Source organism: Oryctolagus cuniculus, chromosome 4 (genome assembly GCF_051225735.1).
Source record: "Oryctolagus cuniculus isolate XC-2025 breed Fujian yellow rabbit chromosome 4, ASM5122573v1, whole genome shotgun sequence".
NCBI lineage: Eukaryota > Metazoa > Chordata > Mammalia > Lagomorpha > Leporidae > Oryctolagus > Oryctolagus cuniculus.
Genome location: NC_142870.1, coordinates 120,385,865 through 120,403,211, shown reverse-complemented (window position 1 = coordinate 120,403,211; position 17,347 = coordinate 120,385,865). Strand labels below are relative to the sequence as shown.

At 38.3% G+C, this 17,347-nt stretch overlaps 1 protein-coding gene across 4 annotated transcripts in view; it reads right to left on the bottom strand.

The window, feature by feature from the left end:
- The window catches only part of IFT80 (intraflagellar transport 80), a 132,675-nt gene that overhangs the window by 72,801 nt on the left and 42,527 nt on the right, over positions 1-17,347 (bottom strand). For 2 of the 4 annotated variants that reach the window (XM_070072586.2, XM_017346881.4), the window contains 3 exons: positions 12,866-12,975; positions 6,580-6,669; positions 5,340-5,477 (listed from right to left, as the gene is read on the bottom strand). In XM_070072586.2, coding sequence (XP_069928687.1) covers positions 5,340-5,477; positions 6,580-6,669; positions 12,866-12,975 — 338 coding nt within the window. The remainder of the gene's footprint in view (positions 1-5,339; positions 5,478-6,579; positions 6,670-12,865; positions 12,976-17,347) is intronic. The other 2 variants (XM_089332149.1, XM_089332148.1) reach the window with 1 other exon arrangement.

Genomic DNA, 17,347 nt, shown 5'->3' with positions numbered 1-17,347 from the left:
AGCAACAGAAAGTTTTTCAGTTGGGGTGTGAGCATGTATCCCATCTCACAGTACTTGGGTTCAAGTTCCAGCTCCATTTCTGATTCCAGCTTCCTGCTAATGCATATTCTCAAAGGCAGAGGTAATGGCTCAAGTAGCTGGGTCCCTGCTACTCATGTGGAAGACTCTGACTGAGTTCCTAGCTTCTGCTTTGTCCTGGCCCACTCCCAACTGTTGTGGGCATATGGTCAGTAAAGATGGGAGGTCTCTGTCTGTCTTCATCTGTCTCTCTGCCTTTCAAATAAAATAAACAATTTTAAAAGAAATTATCCAATTGGAAAAACTGAGGAAACAAAGCTCTAAGAAATGGGAATAGGGTCTTGTTGACCTGTGAGACAACACTAAGAGGTCTAAAAATTTTGTAACTGGACTTCTAAAAAGGGAGGGAAAATAAAATGGAGATAAAACATTACTTTAAAAAATAATGGTAGGGGGCCTGCACTGTGGCATAGTGGGTAAAGTTGCCACCTACAGTGCGGGCATCCCATATGGGCACTGGTTCAAAACCCAGCTGCTCCACATCTGATCCAACTCTCTGCTATGGTCTGGGAAAGCAGTAGAAGATGACCCAAGTCCTTGGGCCCCTGCACCTGTGTGGGAGACCTGGAGAAAGCTCCTGGCTCCTGAGCTGAAAACTAGATGAGCAGATCAGAACAGCACTGCAGTAGTGAACCATAGTTTCCAAAAATGAGCTAAAACATGAGTTCTGAACCAACAGAAGATGTAAATAGGAACTAGAGTCTTGTATCAGCTTAGTGAGAACCTGTCTGTCTCTGCTTCTCTCTCTCTCTCTCCCCCTCTCAAAGACTTAAAAAAAAAAACAGTAAATTTATTTTCATGTAAAAATATTTTGAAATCAGTGCATACAGCGGTCCTCAAAAAGTTGCTAATGAGGACCTTGGGAAGCAGTAGTAATGGCTCAAGTAATTGAGTTCCTGCCACCCACAAAGGAGGACAGGATTTTGTTCTTGACTCTCAGCCCCAGCTTTGGCCAGCCATAGTCATGCCAAGCATTTGGGGAATGAACCCGTAGATGGGACGACATCTCTCTCTCATAAATAAATATTTAAGTACATTTTTGAAAAATTTATGGAAAATGTATATTTTGAAAAAATAATGCATGGATTTAAAAAAAAGTATGCCAAAATAAACTTGTCTTTTAATTCATTTTTCCAGAAATTTTCTGAATTACCTTCACATGTATGTGTGTATGTGTATGTGTGTGTGTCTGTATATTTCTATGAACTGTTGTAGGGATGTAATTTAATTAAACAATTGACAATGTATAAAGGGAGACATTACCTGGTTAACAAAATCCTTGCAAAAAGAAACAAATGGATTGCATTCCAAATGTATTTCATGAAAATATACATGGCAGAAAATGAAAGAAAACACCCACTGATAATTCAATGAACAAACTAAGGGCTCCAACAGTATTTACTTGTTATTCTGAAAGAATCAGTTTAGAAAATTTGGAGACAATATCATCACACATATTATTCATATACTGTAAACATTTTCCCCATATCAAAATGCTATATCCCCCAAAGTAATTTTGCAATGAAGCAGATGCTGAGGAGGAATCAGAAGACTAGATGACATAAATTTTTTTTAAATCTCTTCAATTAAACTATTCTTTTAGTATCAACTCAATAGAGCTAAATATTTCACCATCAAAATTGAAGTATTTTTTGACCTGTAGGTTAAGCACTGTCTCTTTCAGAACTCAGAAGGAATATCAAATATTGCATATATTTAAGTCTTCCTTCAAGTGTGATCCAAGGACAATTGACATAAGGACGCCTAGGCCCCACTGTCCTGAGATTGATTCAGCACATTACAAGTAGCAACACCCAGATGATTCTTGCAAGTGTTGAAATTTGGGTAACTTACTAGTATAATAAACGAACAGGGTATCTAATAAAACTACATCACACAAAGTCAGAATAATTTACACTGTGAGAGGGCATTATGCTCAGGCCAGCACTCCAACAGTAAGATACTGGAATGGAAACTGGACTTATTATTCTTGACTCTTCTCACTCTTTTTTTTTTTTAATTTTTTAAAATTCATTTGACAGGTAGAGTTATAGACAGTGAGAGAAAGACAGAGAGAAAGGTCTTCCTCCCGTTGGTTCACTCCCCAAATGGCATGCTACAGCCATGGCTGTGCCGATCTGAAGCCAGGAGCCAGGTGCTTCTTCCTGGTCTCCCACACGGGTGCAGGGACCCAAGCACTTGGGCCATCCTCCACTGCCCTCCCGGGCCACAGCAGAGAGCTGGACTGGAAGAGGAGCAACCAGGACTAGAACCTGGTGCCCATATGGCATGCCATCACCGCAGGCGGATGATTAACCAAGTGAGTCACGGCGCCGGCCCCAACTCTTCTCACTCTTACAGCAAGGATTTATCTCCTGAATTTGTCCATTTCTTTCCATCTCCACTGCTACTCCCTATTATTCACACCAAAATTATCATGTTCTTATATTATTACAATAGCCTCCTAATTAACCATCCTGCTTCCAATCTATCTTCATGCTGACCTCAGAATATACTTCCCTCAAAATGCCAAATCTCAAGAGGTCACTATCTAAAATGGTTCAGTGACTTTCCATTGCCCTCATGGTAAGATGTAAACTACTATAGCTGGATGTTTAATTTTTCAATATACTAAAATTCTTTTTCTTTCTTACTCTAGTCCCTCTCAAATACCACTGTTCCTATGACATCAAACCAATATTTTCAGTATTTGAATACTAGCATGTTATTACCCACCACCCATGGCTCACCACTGACTAACATGCTGGTTTTTCAACTTCACTGTTTGAGCTGCTCAAAGGAAGTTTTATACTGGATACTCATACAGTAAAACTGATCTGTGTGGAGTTTCTCTGGTTGTAGGTAGTAAAGATCAGGAACTCAACACACACACTTCTTTTATACCTCACATTAATCCCTAAGGGAGCTCCATGAAAACAAATTTTAAATTATTGAAATCTAGATACTTTTACATGTCAAACACAGATCTGGTCTGAGAATATCTTTTCTGTCAAGTTCCTGGTACTATCCCATGGAAATTCTTATTGACATTGCACATACGCATTTATACTCTGCTGTACAAGAAGCTCCTTTTGCCTGCAACTCTCTTCCTCCAACCTGTCTCCTCAGAGAACTACAAATCCTTGCAGTCTCAGCTCTCTAAACAATGGCCTGTAGGCACAGCTATGTTCGGCAGTTAGCCACACCTTCACAGGCCATGTACCAAACAAACCTCCTGTAGAGCATTACCACACTGTACTACAAATAGAAGTCTCACAGTCTGATTCTCTACTAGACTTCCAACAACCTGAGTGAAAGTCCATACCTCTTTTTTATGTTTCCATTTCCAGTTTCTAGAACACTGTCTGATGAGTAGTATATACTTAAAGCCTCTTGAATATGGGAATATATATTAAAATGTAGTCTCAAGTTTCCAAAAAATTATCACTACCTATTCATTCTACTTAGTTTACTGTTCCAGAATTAAACATTATTTAAAAAATGATGTGGTATTTAATGAAGTAATTATTTAATTCAGTTATCTAGATCAATTTAATCCTCTAAATTTTAAAATTATAATTTTAAAATTATAATCAAATTGAATTATTATGAATATCAACTATGTTCTATAGATAATAAAGAATCATTAAACTATAAAATCTTAAAAACTAGGGGGTAAAGAATAGCATATATGAAATTAAGATGGACAAAATAAGAGCATAAATATTATAAAAATGAGACTATGTATTATATGGAATTAGAATTATTGATAGAAAATGTTCCTAGTGATGAGATGATCTGATCTAACATCCTGCTATAACTGAGAAAAAAAGAGACCTAGCTAAGAGATAGTAGGAAAATACATAAACAGGAGCCAGTGTTGTGGTGCAGCAGGTTAAGCTTTCCCCTGCAATGCCAGGATCCCATGTGAGCACCAGTTCCTGGCTGTTCGACTCCCAATCCAGCTCCCTGCTAATGTGTCTGGGAAAGCAGTAGAAGATGGCCCAAGTACTTAGGCCCCTGCACCCATGGAGGAGACCTGGACAAAGCTCTGGCTTCTGACTTAGACCTGGCCCAGCCCATTGAAGTCATTTGGAAAGTGAACTAGGAGATCTAAGATCTCTATGTCTCTCCCTCTCTCTCTGTAACTCTGCCTTTCAAATAAATAAATAAATCTTCAAAAAAAAAAAAAAAAAAAAGAAGCAAACTTTAGGCGGTCTATAATCATGTAAAAGGAACTCAAACATGAGATGGACTTTAAAAAATGGGTAGAATTCAGTACATGTAAGATAGAGGTAAGAATATTCCACAAAAAGAAAAGTTGGGTGAGGATTTGAGTTAGGAGTCAGTAAAGGTTTGTGAGCCATTGTTCAGCCTGATTAGAACACACACACAAATCAGGGAGCTACAGAGAAAACAACTGTATGGATTATATGTTACCTGATTTCAGAGAGTTTCTAAAGTCAGACAGAGGACTTCATATTTCAACTGAAAGAAGACAAGTAACCAGAAAACCTAATAGATCATTTATAACTAGAAAGCTCTCAAAATTCTGAAGCTAACTACCTTATTTTGAATTTGAGGAAAATAAGCCATAAAACAAATATGTGATTTCCTCACAATTAAGAACAGTATGAAATAGTCCACTCAACCTTTTTCTGCCACATAATACTCTTGCATTGGGGGCATTTCAACAGAACAACCCCTCTTCAATATCAATGGGTAGATGCTGTTGTGCTTGGCTGCTTGCCTACTTCTAAACACGGTATGTAGAAGGAAGGCATATTCTCTGGGGAGGAAAAATTCTCAGATCTATTCAAATATGAATTCTTAACAAAGAGATATCCTTTGGTTTAACAATGACCATTTTAAATCTTACTACTAAATCCTTATGAAAAAGATGCAAAAAAAAATTTTGTATAAAACATACTGACAGTAAAAAAAAAAAAAGTTGAATTCTGAACTCTCCAAATTGAAAGGGCATATATTTTAATGCTTTAACCACTTAATTATCCTTTATACCGATGCTCAAAATAAGTATTTCCAGAAAGACAAATAGTAGTGAACATGCCCTTTCTTGAGATGTAAAGTTTGTTTTGTCTCATAAAACTGGAATTGATTGAACCAACCTATTAAAAAGAAAAATCAGAGTCAGTCAAATCCATTCACTGAAATGATTTTTTGAAGACTGAGAACCATGTGTATTGTATATTACCATATTTATGACAGTACATCTGTGATTGCTCACCACCGTAACTTACCCCAGTTTTATCACATAAGCGTAAAGTATGAAACGATCCAACAGCAAATAAGTCTCCATCTGGAGCCCAGGCAACTGAGGTAATAGGATGCTCATGAGGTTGTGAATTGTACAGTAGGCGGCCATAACTATCCCATACCTACAAAAGCAAATTTTAAAAAATTCTTTATAACAGTCACCACATTATTCCAAACAAGTTTGTGCTCCAAATTAAACTAAATAAAGATTTAGGAATCATCGCTTTTCAAGATTAGCAATTAAATGTTTTTACTCATACAAGGTGGGGGGGGTGAAGGTATATTCCTTGAAACCTAAATATCTCAGAGTGAAAATATTTCACAAGTGTCATAATTTTCAGATTTTACTAAATCTTTAATTAAACATAAAAACTCTTTAAATCCTCTTAAATGTAATAGTAAGCTTTTCAGATGTTTAGGTTTTTTTATTTTTTTAATTTTTTTTTTTATTTTTTAACAGGCAGAGTTAGATAGTGAGAGAGAGAGACAGAGAAAAAGGTCTTCCTTCGTTGGTTCACTCCCCTAATGGCCACTACAGCAGGCGCTGCACCAATCCGAAGCCAGGAGCCAGGAGCCAGGTGCTTCCTCCTGGTCTCCCATGCGGGTGCAGGGACCCAAGCACTTGGGCCATCCTCCGCTGCCCTCCCGGGCCACAGCAGAGAGCTGGACTGGAAGAAGAGCAACCGGGACTAGTACCCGGCGCCCCAACTGGGACTAGAACCCAGGGTGCCGGCGCCACAGGCGGAGGATTAGCCAAGTGAGCCACGGTGCCGGCCGAGATGTTTAGTATTTTGATTAAAACTTTTTCACCCAAAAAAGGGCTATGAACTTTCTCTAAATATATTTTAATAAAATTACTTCTAACTATAGTTACAAAAGTCTTGTTCTTCTGCACAAATCATTTTGGTCTGAAGCTCTCCAGGAAGTATAAACCAGTAGTGTTGATCTTAAAATCTGATATGAACTGATTTAAACTGAGTCACTAAAATTAGGGGTTATAGTAACGTTGCTACTTATGAAATCAAATTCTGTAAGTGAATAATATTGTATTTTTTAATGCAGCACTTTAAAATATCACTTAAAATTGTAATATAATTTGTTAAATTATTAGAGTTAAAAGACAGTATTAAAGTAAAAGACTGAAAGAAACTGTTACATGCTAAAAATTTTCACCCAAATTTAATTCTTTCAACAAGGCAATAAATCTAAGTAAACACTACATACCTTATATTTACAGTCTTCACCAGCAGATAAAATAAGATCATTGACTGAGTTCCAATCTACTTTCAAAATAATGCCATCATGAGCTTTCCACTGTGAGAAAATAAAAGATGTTAATCATAACTTTAAAAGCACTAAAAGAGAAGACATCTTTGCTTCTTTCTAATCACTCTCTTACCATCTCTTCAGGGATTTCTATAGTTTTTTCAAAGTCACTGTGCAATACCTCATTTACTTGTGTCATTTCTAATTTATGCTAATGAAAGCACCTAGCACCATGACATCTACCACATAGCTTACATCCTTATGAATTTCTCAGTTGCTTGACTTCCAGATGGAAAATCGCTTGCTGTGGAACTATTTCAAGCTTGATATTTCTGTGATAATGTTGGAATTAACATGTTATCCACTTCAAAACATCAGCTGAATCAAACCTTGCTATCGCCTTTGTCAGTTGATCCCAGTACTGATACTGCAGTCATGCATGTTTACTAATTCTCTTCTCTTTTTCCTTTTCACTGCAAGAATACCTTCTTTAACACTCTTTCATTCTTTTCTGCTTATTCCCTTTCACTCTTTTTATCTACATACATCTGGTTCATAACTTCACTACTTTGAGAATCTTCTGCTGCATTTACCATTTAAAAAAAAGATGTCTTTCATTGATGAGTATATTATACACAACACACACACACACATACTTACACACATGTGTGTGTTTTTTTAAAAAGTTCATGGAACATGCGTTATGAAAAAAAACTAAGCATTGGGGCCAGCGCTGTGGCGTAGTGGGTTAAGCTGTTGCCTGCAGTACAGGTGTCCCATATGGGCACCAGTTCAAGACCCAGCTGCTCCTCTTCCTGTCCAGCTCTCTGCTATGGCGTGGGAAAACAGTAGAAGATGGTCCAAGTGCTTGGGCCCCTGCACCCACGTGGGAGACCAGGAAGAAGCTCCTGGCTCCTGGCTTTGGATTGGCCCAGCTCCGGCCGTTGCTGCCAACTGGGGAGTGAACCAGAGGATGGAAGACTCTCTCTCTCTCTCTCTCTCTTCCTCTCCTTCTCTCTCTGTGTAACTCTGACTTTCAAATAAAATAAATAAGTCTTTAAAAAGAAAAAAGAAAAAAAACTAAGCATTGTTTTGCACCAAAATAAACTTATCTTTTATTTACTTATATATTTACATTTTATTTCAAAGGCACAGTTGTGGGGGTGGTTGCATCTGTTGGTTGACCCCCTAAATGGCTGCAAACACAGCAGCCTGTAACACCATCTGTCTCCCTTTGGTTGGCACTTGGGTCATCTTCTGGTGCTTTTCCCAGGCCATTAGCAGGGAGCTGGATTAGAAGTGGAGCAGCCAAGACTTGAGTCAGAGCCCATATGGGATGCTGGCATTGCAGCTTAATCCACTATGCCACAATGTCAGCCCCTGAACTTATCTTTTAATTCAATTTTTTCCTCATAAAATGCATATGTGAATATATGTAATTCACCCAGAAATTGGCAATCTAGAAAGAAAGCATGAAGGTCTTCCTCTTAAACGTATTTCATATACTCTTTAACTACCATGATGCATGGAATTAAAAGCTACCATAGACAGAATAATACAACTAAAAAGAATTAACTTTCCTCAAAACCTTTAACTTATATTTTAATGTCTGAGTCAATTAACCCTATATCAAAGGATGATAGAGTTTTAATGAATTTCCAAAAAGACCTTTCTAAATCCATTGTTCTTTTTTTTAAAGAAAAAGTTTATTCATTTGAAAGGCAGAGCAATAGAGAGAGTGTGTGTGGGGAAGGAGGGGAGATGGGGGGAGAGAGAGAGAGAGAGAGAGAGAGAGAGAGAGATTCCATCTTCTTGTTCACTCCCCAAATGGCAGCAACAGCCAGGTCTGGGATACACAGAAGCCAGGAACCAGGAACTCCACCCTCGTCTCTCACATGTGTGGAAAGGACCTTCCATTGCCTTCCCAATCTCTTATTCTTAATATATACAGGATAAAATATTAAATTCAGGTCAACTAAGCTCTAAGAATAAGCAACAACCCATAGTTTGCTTTATACAAAATATACAAAACTAAACATTTCAAAAACAAATGTTTCAAAATGCATGTTAGAAAGCAGTAATTCTGGGGTGCCCATGACCATTGTGGTTAAGACTCCACTTCAGATGCCCATATCCCATATCTGACTGTCTGAGTTCAAGTCTTAGCTCTACTCTCAATTCTACATTTCTGCTAATGTACATCTTGGGCAGCAGCAAGCGAAGTCTGAAATACTTGGGTCCTTACCACCCATCTGGGAGATCCAACTGGGTCACCTTCCGCAGCTTTCCTAGGTGCATTAGCGGGAGCTGGATTGAAAGTAGAGTACCCTGGACTCTTAAACTACAATTTAGGATGTCAACTTGCATACTGAATATAACAGATAATTTTCTATTGGTTCTCAATTTATTAGGCATTTTGTCAAATTCCTTTAAGCCATAAAAAGCTCTTTTGTAGGCAAGAACATTGCTTCACTTCGAGTACCTTGTACCTAGCATTGTGCCTGGTGTATCATAGTTTTGTACTACATTTTTTAGTGAATGAATAAATAAACAAGTTTCCTTCTATAAAACCAAATTCTCAGTGTCTAGGAGGTCTTAAAGGAAATGAAGTATATATTTCTGAACTGCTTTCCACAAGAAAGACTTAAGCATTCCTTTTTTGTGGACATTCCAAATTTCAGTATGTGTGTATACTTAAGGATTATTGAAGCTTTAGTTTCCTAAGAGGCATAGATATTTGCCTTAAGTTACTAATTACACTATTTTACTCTGGCTGAATTTTGGTGGTGGAAGCTTTTCCTTTCCCTCACTATACCCTGGTCCCCATGTCCTACTGAAGAACTTAATTGTATTTTAATTAATCAATGATGATAAAAGCAGTTTCCTGAGTTTCAGTCTAATGGCAAGTATCTAACAACATTCACCTAACTATAAATTAAAGCTATGAACTAAAAGATTCAACTTGCCTGTTTTTGCTCTATAATTTCATGGCAGATTTCCAGGTATAAGAAATAGGTTTGGGGTCCGGTGCTGTGGCACAGCAAGTTCAGCAGCCATCTGCAATGCCAGCATCCACATGGGCGCTGTTCTGAGTCCTGGCTACTCTATTTCCAATCCAGCTCCCTGCCTGGGAAAGCAGCAGAGGAAGGTCCAAGTGCTTGGGCCCCTGTACCCACATAGGAGACCCAGATGAGGTTTCTGGCTCCTGGCTTTAACCTGGCCCAGCCCTGGCCATTGTGGCTATTTGGGGAGTGAACCAATGGATGGAAAATCTCTCTGTCTCTCCCTCTCTCTAATTCTTTCAAATAAATAATTAAACCTTAAAGAATATCTGCTTTGGAGAGACTTTGACCAAAGGCAATCAGAATTGCTCTTTCCCATAATTATCTCTTTGCCTAAATTCTTTACCTTAGTAAGGTAAGAGCAAGAATTTGCATCTTTTTTTAATGTTTGTTCCAATAATTCTTAGCAGAGTGTTCTACATGCAGCAAAAACATACATATATGTTAATTATATGAAATTATGTATATAACATAATCTAGGGCTAATCCTCCACCTGTGGCGCCGGTACTCCGGGTTCTAGTCCTGGTTGGGGTGCCAGGTGCTTGTCCCGGTTGCTCTCAGTCTAGCTCTCTGCTGTGGCCCAGGAGGGCAGAGAGGGATGGCCCAAGTGCTTGGGCCCTGCACCCGCATGGGAGACCAGGAGGAAGCACCTGGCTCCTGGCTTTGGATCGGCGCAGTGTCAGCCATAGCGGCCATTAGGGGAGTGAACCAACGGAAGGAAGACCTCTCTCTCTGTCTCTCTCTCACTGTCCATGACTCTCTCTCTGTCTCTCTCTCTCTCTCACTGTCTAACTCTGCCTGGCAATAAATAAATAAATAAAATTTAAAAAATAATCTATATACAAGTTACTAATTTGGAACCTCAAAGTCACTTCTATCTTCTTAATCCTTGAAATGTATATCAATGTTTACATCTGCTGCCGATGCTGCTACTTTTTTTTTTTTTTTTACAGGCAGTTAGACAGTGAGAGAAAGGTCTTCCTTTTTCTGTTGGTTCACCCCCCAAGTGGCCGCCACGGCTGGTGTGTTGTCGCCAGCGTGCTGCGCCAATCTGAAGCCAGAAGCCAGGTGCTTCCTCCTGGTCTCCCATGGGGTGCAGGGCCCAAGCACTTGGACCATCCTCCACTGCATTCCCGGGCCACAGCAGAGAGCTGGACTGGAAGAGGAGCAACCGGGACAGAATCCGGCACCCCAACCGGGACTAGAACCCAGGGTGCCGATGCCGCAGGTGGAGGATTAGCGTAGTGAGCCACGGCGCCGGCCACTGCTACTTCTTAAAACACTTTTGTATCTGCTGTAACCCATCCATCTCTACTCCCAAACTTTTACCAGGTCCACTCTCTCTATACTTTTTTTCTATCCTGACTGACTAAAAGGTAGGGTTGACTTACTCACTAATTATAATATCAATTATAATTGCTCTGTATTGAGTGCTTATGGTATGCACTGTCCTATGCACTTTGGAATTTAAATCATTTAGTCCTCATTAAAATTATGTTAAGTAAGTATTATTATTACCAACTAAGGGATGAGAAAGCTGATGTTCAAACATGTTACAAAACTTGCGGCTGGCGCCGCAGCTCAATAGGATAATTCTCCGCCTGTGGCACCGGCACACCGGGTTCTAGTCGTGGTCGGGGCGCTGGATTCTGTCCTGGTTGTCCCTCTTCCAGTCCAGCTCTCTGCTGTGGCCCGGGAGTGCAGTGGGGGATGACCCAAGTACTTGGGCCCTGCACCCGCATGGGAGACCAGGAGAAGCACCTGGCTCCTGGCTTCGGATCAGTGCGATGCGCCGGTCGCAGCATGGCAGCCGCGGCGGCCATTGGAGGGTGAACCAACGGCAAAAGGAAGCCCTTTCTCTCTCTCTCTCTCACTGTCCAATCTGCCTGTCAAAAAAATAAAAAAAATAAAAAAAATAAAAAAATAAAACTTGCCTAATGGCACACTTAGGTAAGTAAAAATGGCGACCCAAGTGACTATCTCTAAAGTCTGTTTTCTTATTACTGAAACTACATCATGTTATTATCAAAATGTGAAGAAAATCATTCTGGCTTTTAACATTGGAATCAAAATCAAATTTAAAAAACCCTGGATATAGGCTGAAAGGTTTTCTGTTCCTTTGTCCCAGCTAACCATTCTTAACTGCCACTACTATACTGTTGCCTTTGTGTGGTTATCAGTTTGCCATTTTCTCTCACATTTCTGAACAACTATTTTTCTTGATCCCTGAACTTAGAACAACCACCTACCTTCCACCTTCAAAATTCAGCTTCTTCAGAGCCATGTGTTTGGCCTAGCAGTTAAGACACTGCCCGTTAGGATGCCCACATCCCATTTCGGGAGTGCCTGGGTATGAGTCCCTGCTCCCCTCCTGATTCCTGCTTCCTGCTAATGTATATCCTGGGAAGCAGCAGATGATGATGATTCAAGTAGCTGTGCCACCGATAGGGGAGACCTGAACTGAGTTCCCGGATTCTGGCTTTGGCCCTAAAGCCCTAGCCATTGTGGGCATTTAGGGAATAAACAGTGGATGAAAGCTCTGTCTCTGCCTCTGGTCTCTCTGTCTCTCAAATAGATAAATAAGTTTATATTTTAAAGATTCAGTTTCTAACTTAACTCTTTTCCTTTTTGAACAACAGAAAAGAAAATGTGAGCCCACCATTTAAGATAAATATTCTATATATACTTGGTAAAGTTTTATGCTCACAAAATTTGTTCCAAGTATTATATTGACTCCTCCACTCTAAAAATACTAAAAGAATGCAGAACTCTTAGAGTTCAAGTGTTTGAACAGAAAATGATTGATGATGATGACGAAAAAAACAAGATCTAAGCAAGCTCTTAACGTTTTATGATTTAGTTCTGTTTTGTTTCAAATCTATATATTTGTGGCTGACTCTGCTAAATTTAAAGATGACTATTTGTGCCAAATCATGCAACAATTTAGTAACTGAAAACATCTTTGTGATTTACTGGTATCATGTGAGTTCAACTAAGGGGGAAATAAACCTTGTTGAAAACAGATATTTTCTGCATGCAATAAAGGCTGATAAAACCACACACTTAGAGGCCTCAGACTGTAAAAAAGACCACCCAGAAGAAAGGGACTCCTTAAACAACTGCCCTCTAGTTCAGCAGTCAGGCAAATCCTGATAACAATTTACAAATGCCTGAGAAGTACCTGTAAAACTTTAGCATTCGGTTGAAGAGGTTTAATGATCAGCTGCTTGCCTGCTGTGTAAAGAACCTTTTCTGAATCAGGGCCCCACGCTACTGAATACACTGGTGTTCCTGTAAAAAGGAAGAGAAAAAATACTAAAAATTTAGTTATTATGCCCTACAAAAGGGGAGATTGTGAGGAAGATCAAAACAAGTAAATTGGGATATTATTTCATTTTCTCCTTATTCAATGGCCCTTTCAGATGGGAGTAAAGTCTGATACTGATACATATACATAATTTAATATAAAGTTAGTTAATTCTTTAAGATACAAAGAGATATAAGAAAAGTCATGGTGTATCATTTCTCATCATCAACAGTCATCAATACTTAAGATGACTCAGTGCTTAAAATGACATTTGGGGAGTGAACCAGCTGATGGAAGACCTTTCTCCTTGTCTCTCCCTCTCACTGTCTTTAACACTACCTCTCAAATAAATAAATAAAATCTTAAAAACAATACATGTTACACTCATCTTATAAATTAATTCCCATCAATCAACAGTCCTCTCACCTGCTGCTGAAGCAGTAGTCTAACAGACAGAAATCACCCCACCTCAAAATGATACACTCCTCCTACCTATAAATTCATGAATAGCAAGTTAAATATCAGATTAGGGAAAGTTTGGTATCTATCAGGTGTGGCATTAGCCTGAAAGTTAATCTAGAAAGAACTCAAGAATCCTATAATAAAGATACAGATGGCTCTACTTCCAGAGAAAAAATACATTTGAGTTACCTACCATACCATAAACCACATTAAATTTATTACTGTTTTCAATTTCTAATAGGAATTTAGAGAAGGTATTTTTTAACTTTATTACATTTAAAGAGAGTATTTCTTAGCTTTATTACTTTCTAGATTACCTACTATATCTCCCGGAAGGCTATACTTTATGTGAACCTAGTTTTAACAAATGAATACCATATGCATTGAAAGCATTGGTTATAATCTATTAAATTTGTTTGGCTCAGGTACCAAGGGTGAATCAAGGGTAAACAATTAAGCTATGAAATATTAACCAACTTACAATTACAAAAACAAGCTTTTTAAAATTATGTAGGATCCTAAATCAAACTATTGTAGTAATTGACTTTCTGTGAATGACAACAATTCTTTCAGAAATTTAGAAACTCAGTAAAATAAAATCTGAATTTGAGGATTTATAGGAAATCAATAAGATTTATATATTTGAACAGCAACGGGGTGGGGGGAGAGAAAGGGAGAGAGAGAGAAAGAGGAAGAGAGAGAGAGAGATAGATTTTCATTCCATTGGTTCACTCCCAGATGCCCACAACAGCCCAGGCTGGGCCAAAGTGAAGCCAGGAGCCAGGAACTCCAAATAGATCTCATGCAGATAGCAGAAACCCAAGCCATTATCTGCTGCCTTCCCAGATGCATTAGTCGGAAGCTAGATCAGAAAAGTCTGAATAGCTGGGACTGACCAGGTACTCAGATTTGGTATTTGAGAGGCTCAAGCAACTGTTTAACCCACTGTACCACAATGCCAGCCCCAATTGTAAGTTTTAATTCTTTATTTAAATAAAAACCCCAACTGATACTATAATCAGCAGGGCGTAAATGAGTAAGTTTAAAGACAAATGCTTTTCCTGAAGTAGCCCCCTACGTCTTTTGTACCATTTTCTCTCCAATCAGAACATACTTCAATTTTTGAGTAAGTGTAATAGTTTAAAGGGCTTAGACAGTCTAGTGTAGACTTGGTCAAAGAATCCATGAAGCATGCCTTCTACCGTTTAATTAGATGTTCTGAAAATCCAAATATCCTGTTCAGTCAATGACATCTAAGATTGTTTTGTATCAAAACAACCCACAGAAATTCTACCCAATGATATGAACAAACTCAGAAAGCACTTCTCTACTTGATAGTTACATTCTCTTAGCTTGTTTGCTGGGAGTAACAAGAACTGACCTGGAATTCAAAAGTAAATATCCCAATAAACAGAATTCAAACTTTAATAAACTCCCCAGAAAATTAAAGCAAAATTGCAGATATTTCAATTCTGGTACTTGGTGAGGACTAAAAGGAAGTACAGGAAAAATTTTATTATTATTATAGTGTCCTCTTAATTTCCATTAATATAGTTTTAAATTTTGTGCAGAAAAGTAAATGAATATTCAATTTATAGTTATCAAGGGTGAGCATTGTAGCTCAGAGGATGGAGCCACCGCCCATATCCCATATGACCACCAGTTTCACAAGCTGGCTGCTCCACTTCCAGTCCAGTTCCCTGCTAATGCAGGAAGGCAGTGAGAGATGGTACAAGTGCTTGAACCCCTGCTACCCACGTGGGAGACCTGGATGGAGTTCCAGGCTTTGGCTTGGTCCAGGCCTGGCTGTTGTGGCCATTTGGGGAGTGAACCAATGGGTAGAAGATCTCTCTCTCTCTCTTTCTCTTTGTAACAGCCTTTTAAATAAATGAAATATATCTTTTAAAAAATTTATAGCTTGAAAAATCTTTATGAGTATTCAGTAAAGCACTCTTTATGGGGCATATATTAAAGTAAGACAAAGATCTACCTTCAAGGAAATAATTCAGTAAATACAACTCCCATTCAGTTATACAGGATGTAACTAGGCCTTCATTTGTGGTAAAAGGCACAGTTGAGGTATAGGATGAAAAGCTAGGGATGCTTTTGTCCTCTAACATTTAATTTGAGGCCCCAGTAAGTCAGCTGTGTCACCATTTCCTTGTTTATAAACCTTTCAAATACTTATCTTCCCTGTTGGGACAAGGAGACAACTCATTTCCTGCTTATAAAACATTTTTTTAGACAACAATAATAATGTTAAAGAAACGGTATGATGCATAGTACAAAACAAAATAAGCTTACAGAGCAAAAATTAAATAATTCCTTTTTTATAACATGCTTTTATCACTCAAAATATAAACAATGTAAACAAACATGAGGTTTTATATGGCAAACAAGCAACCCTAAATAAAATCAGTAGCTTCTGAAAACTACTATATATGTGAATGTTTTTCTTTCAAAAGGAGATATGCCACATAACTATACAGCTTCCAATCTGGGCAGTTCTTCTGAAGATCATTATTGAAAATGGATGTATTAGTTTTACAAAAAATTATTTCTGTAAGCTTATTGTAGAAAGGTTAAATGATTCCTTTGTTATGACACATGGTATTAAATCCTTCTATTAGCATTTAAAACAAATTCATATTTACAATGTTTTTGAAAACTGACTTATTAAAGTATGAATTATTTCCAGTAAAATCAGTTATGGAAATAACAAAGCTAGCCTTCAGATCAAATTACTTTAAAACAAAAAGTTTAGAAAATTATGTAATACTATAATCATTTCATCATTAGCAAAAATGAGTAAAAAATAAAATATCATTTTATAATAATTAAATAATTTCTTGAGTTTTATATTGGGAATTTTATTTATGCTCCAATTCTGTTAAGACACTCAAAAAGATCTTGTTTTTCTGACTTTGTACACTAAACTCATGTGACCTTTTTGACATTTTTTAAGAAACCACATGCACCTGGGGTTGTGTTAAATGTCAGACCCTTATCTCTCTGTAAAACAAATTATCTAAATTCTTTCAACCTGTTGAAGGCATTTTTAAACCACAGAAGAGGAGACAAAAATGTATCTCAATTGTTTTAAGGAAGTACATGGTCAAATATACTATGTTTTTCACATTCACACTATAAAAGTATCGCCTAAAAATATTGTTTTTGTATGTTTTTAAGAATGCTTTTGAACAAACTGTTGACAATTACAATAAAGCATTAGCTATCCTTGCCTGGAAAGCAACACAGGTCTATACTGAGTGAATAAAAAAAGTAAAATACTTCCTGAAGCTTGGCACTATAAAAGTACTACTGGGTAGTTACTACTGTTAGAGAGTACTTTCAAATGCAATAAACAACAATTTGGCCCAACAACAGATAATCAAGTGGGATATATGCAAATAAACACTTTTTTTGGTTATATGTGTCACTTGATCAATACAAGAAAAACTTTAAATAAAGGCATTTGTTTCTTCAGTGTCTATCCTTAGTCACCTCTCCCTTGGGGATCTCAACATCCCCCCAGAGCTTACTTTTCACCTTACATAGAACTGACTCCCAACTTAGTATGGTAGCCTTTGCCCCTGAGCTTTTTTTTTTTAATTTTTGACAGGCAGAGTGGACAGTGAGAGAGAGAGACAGAGAGAGAAAGGTCTTCCTTTGCCGTTGGTTCACCCTCCAATGGCCGCCGCTGCAGCCGGCACACCGCGCTGATCCGATGGCAGGAGCCAGGATCCAGGTGCTTTTCCTGATCTCCCATGGGGTGCAGGGCCCAAGCACCTGGGCCATCCTCCACTGCACTCCCTGGCCATAGCAGAGAGCTGGCCTGGAAGAGGGGCAACCGGGACAGAATCCGGCGCCCCAACCGGGACTAGAACCCGGTGT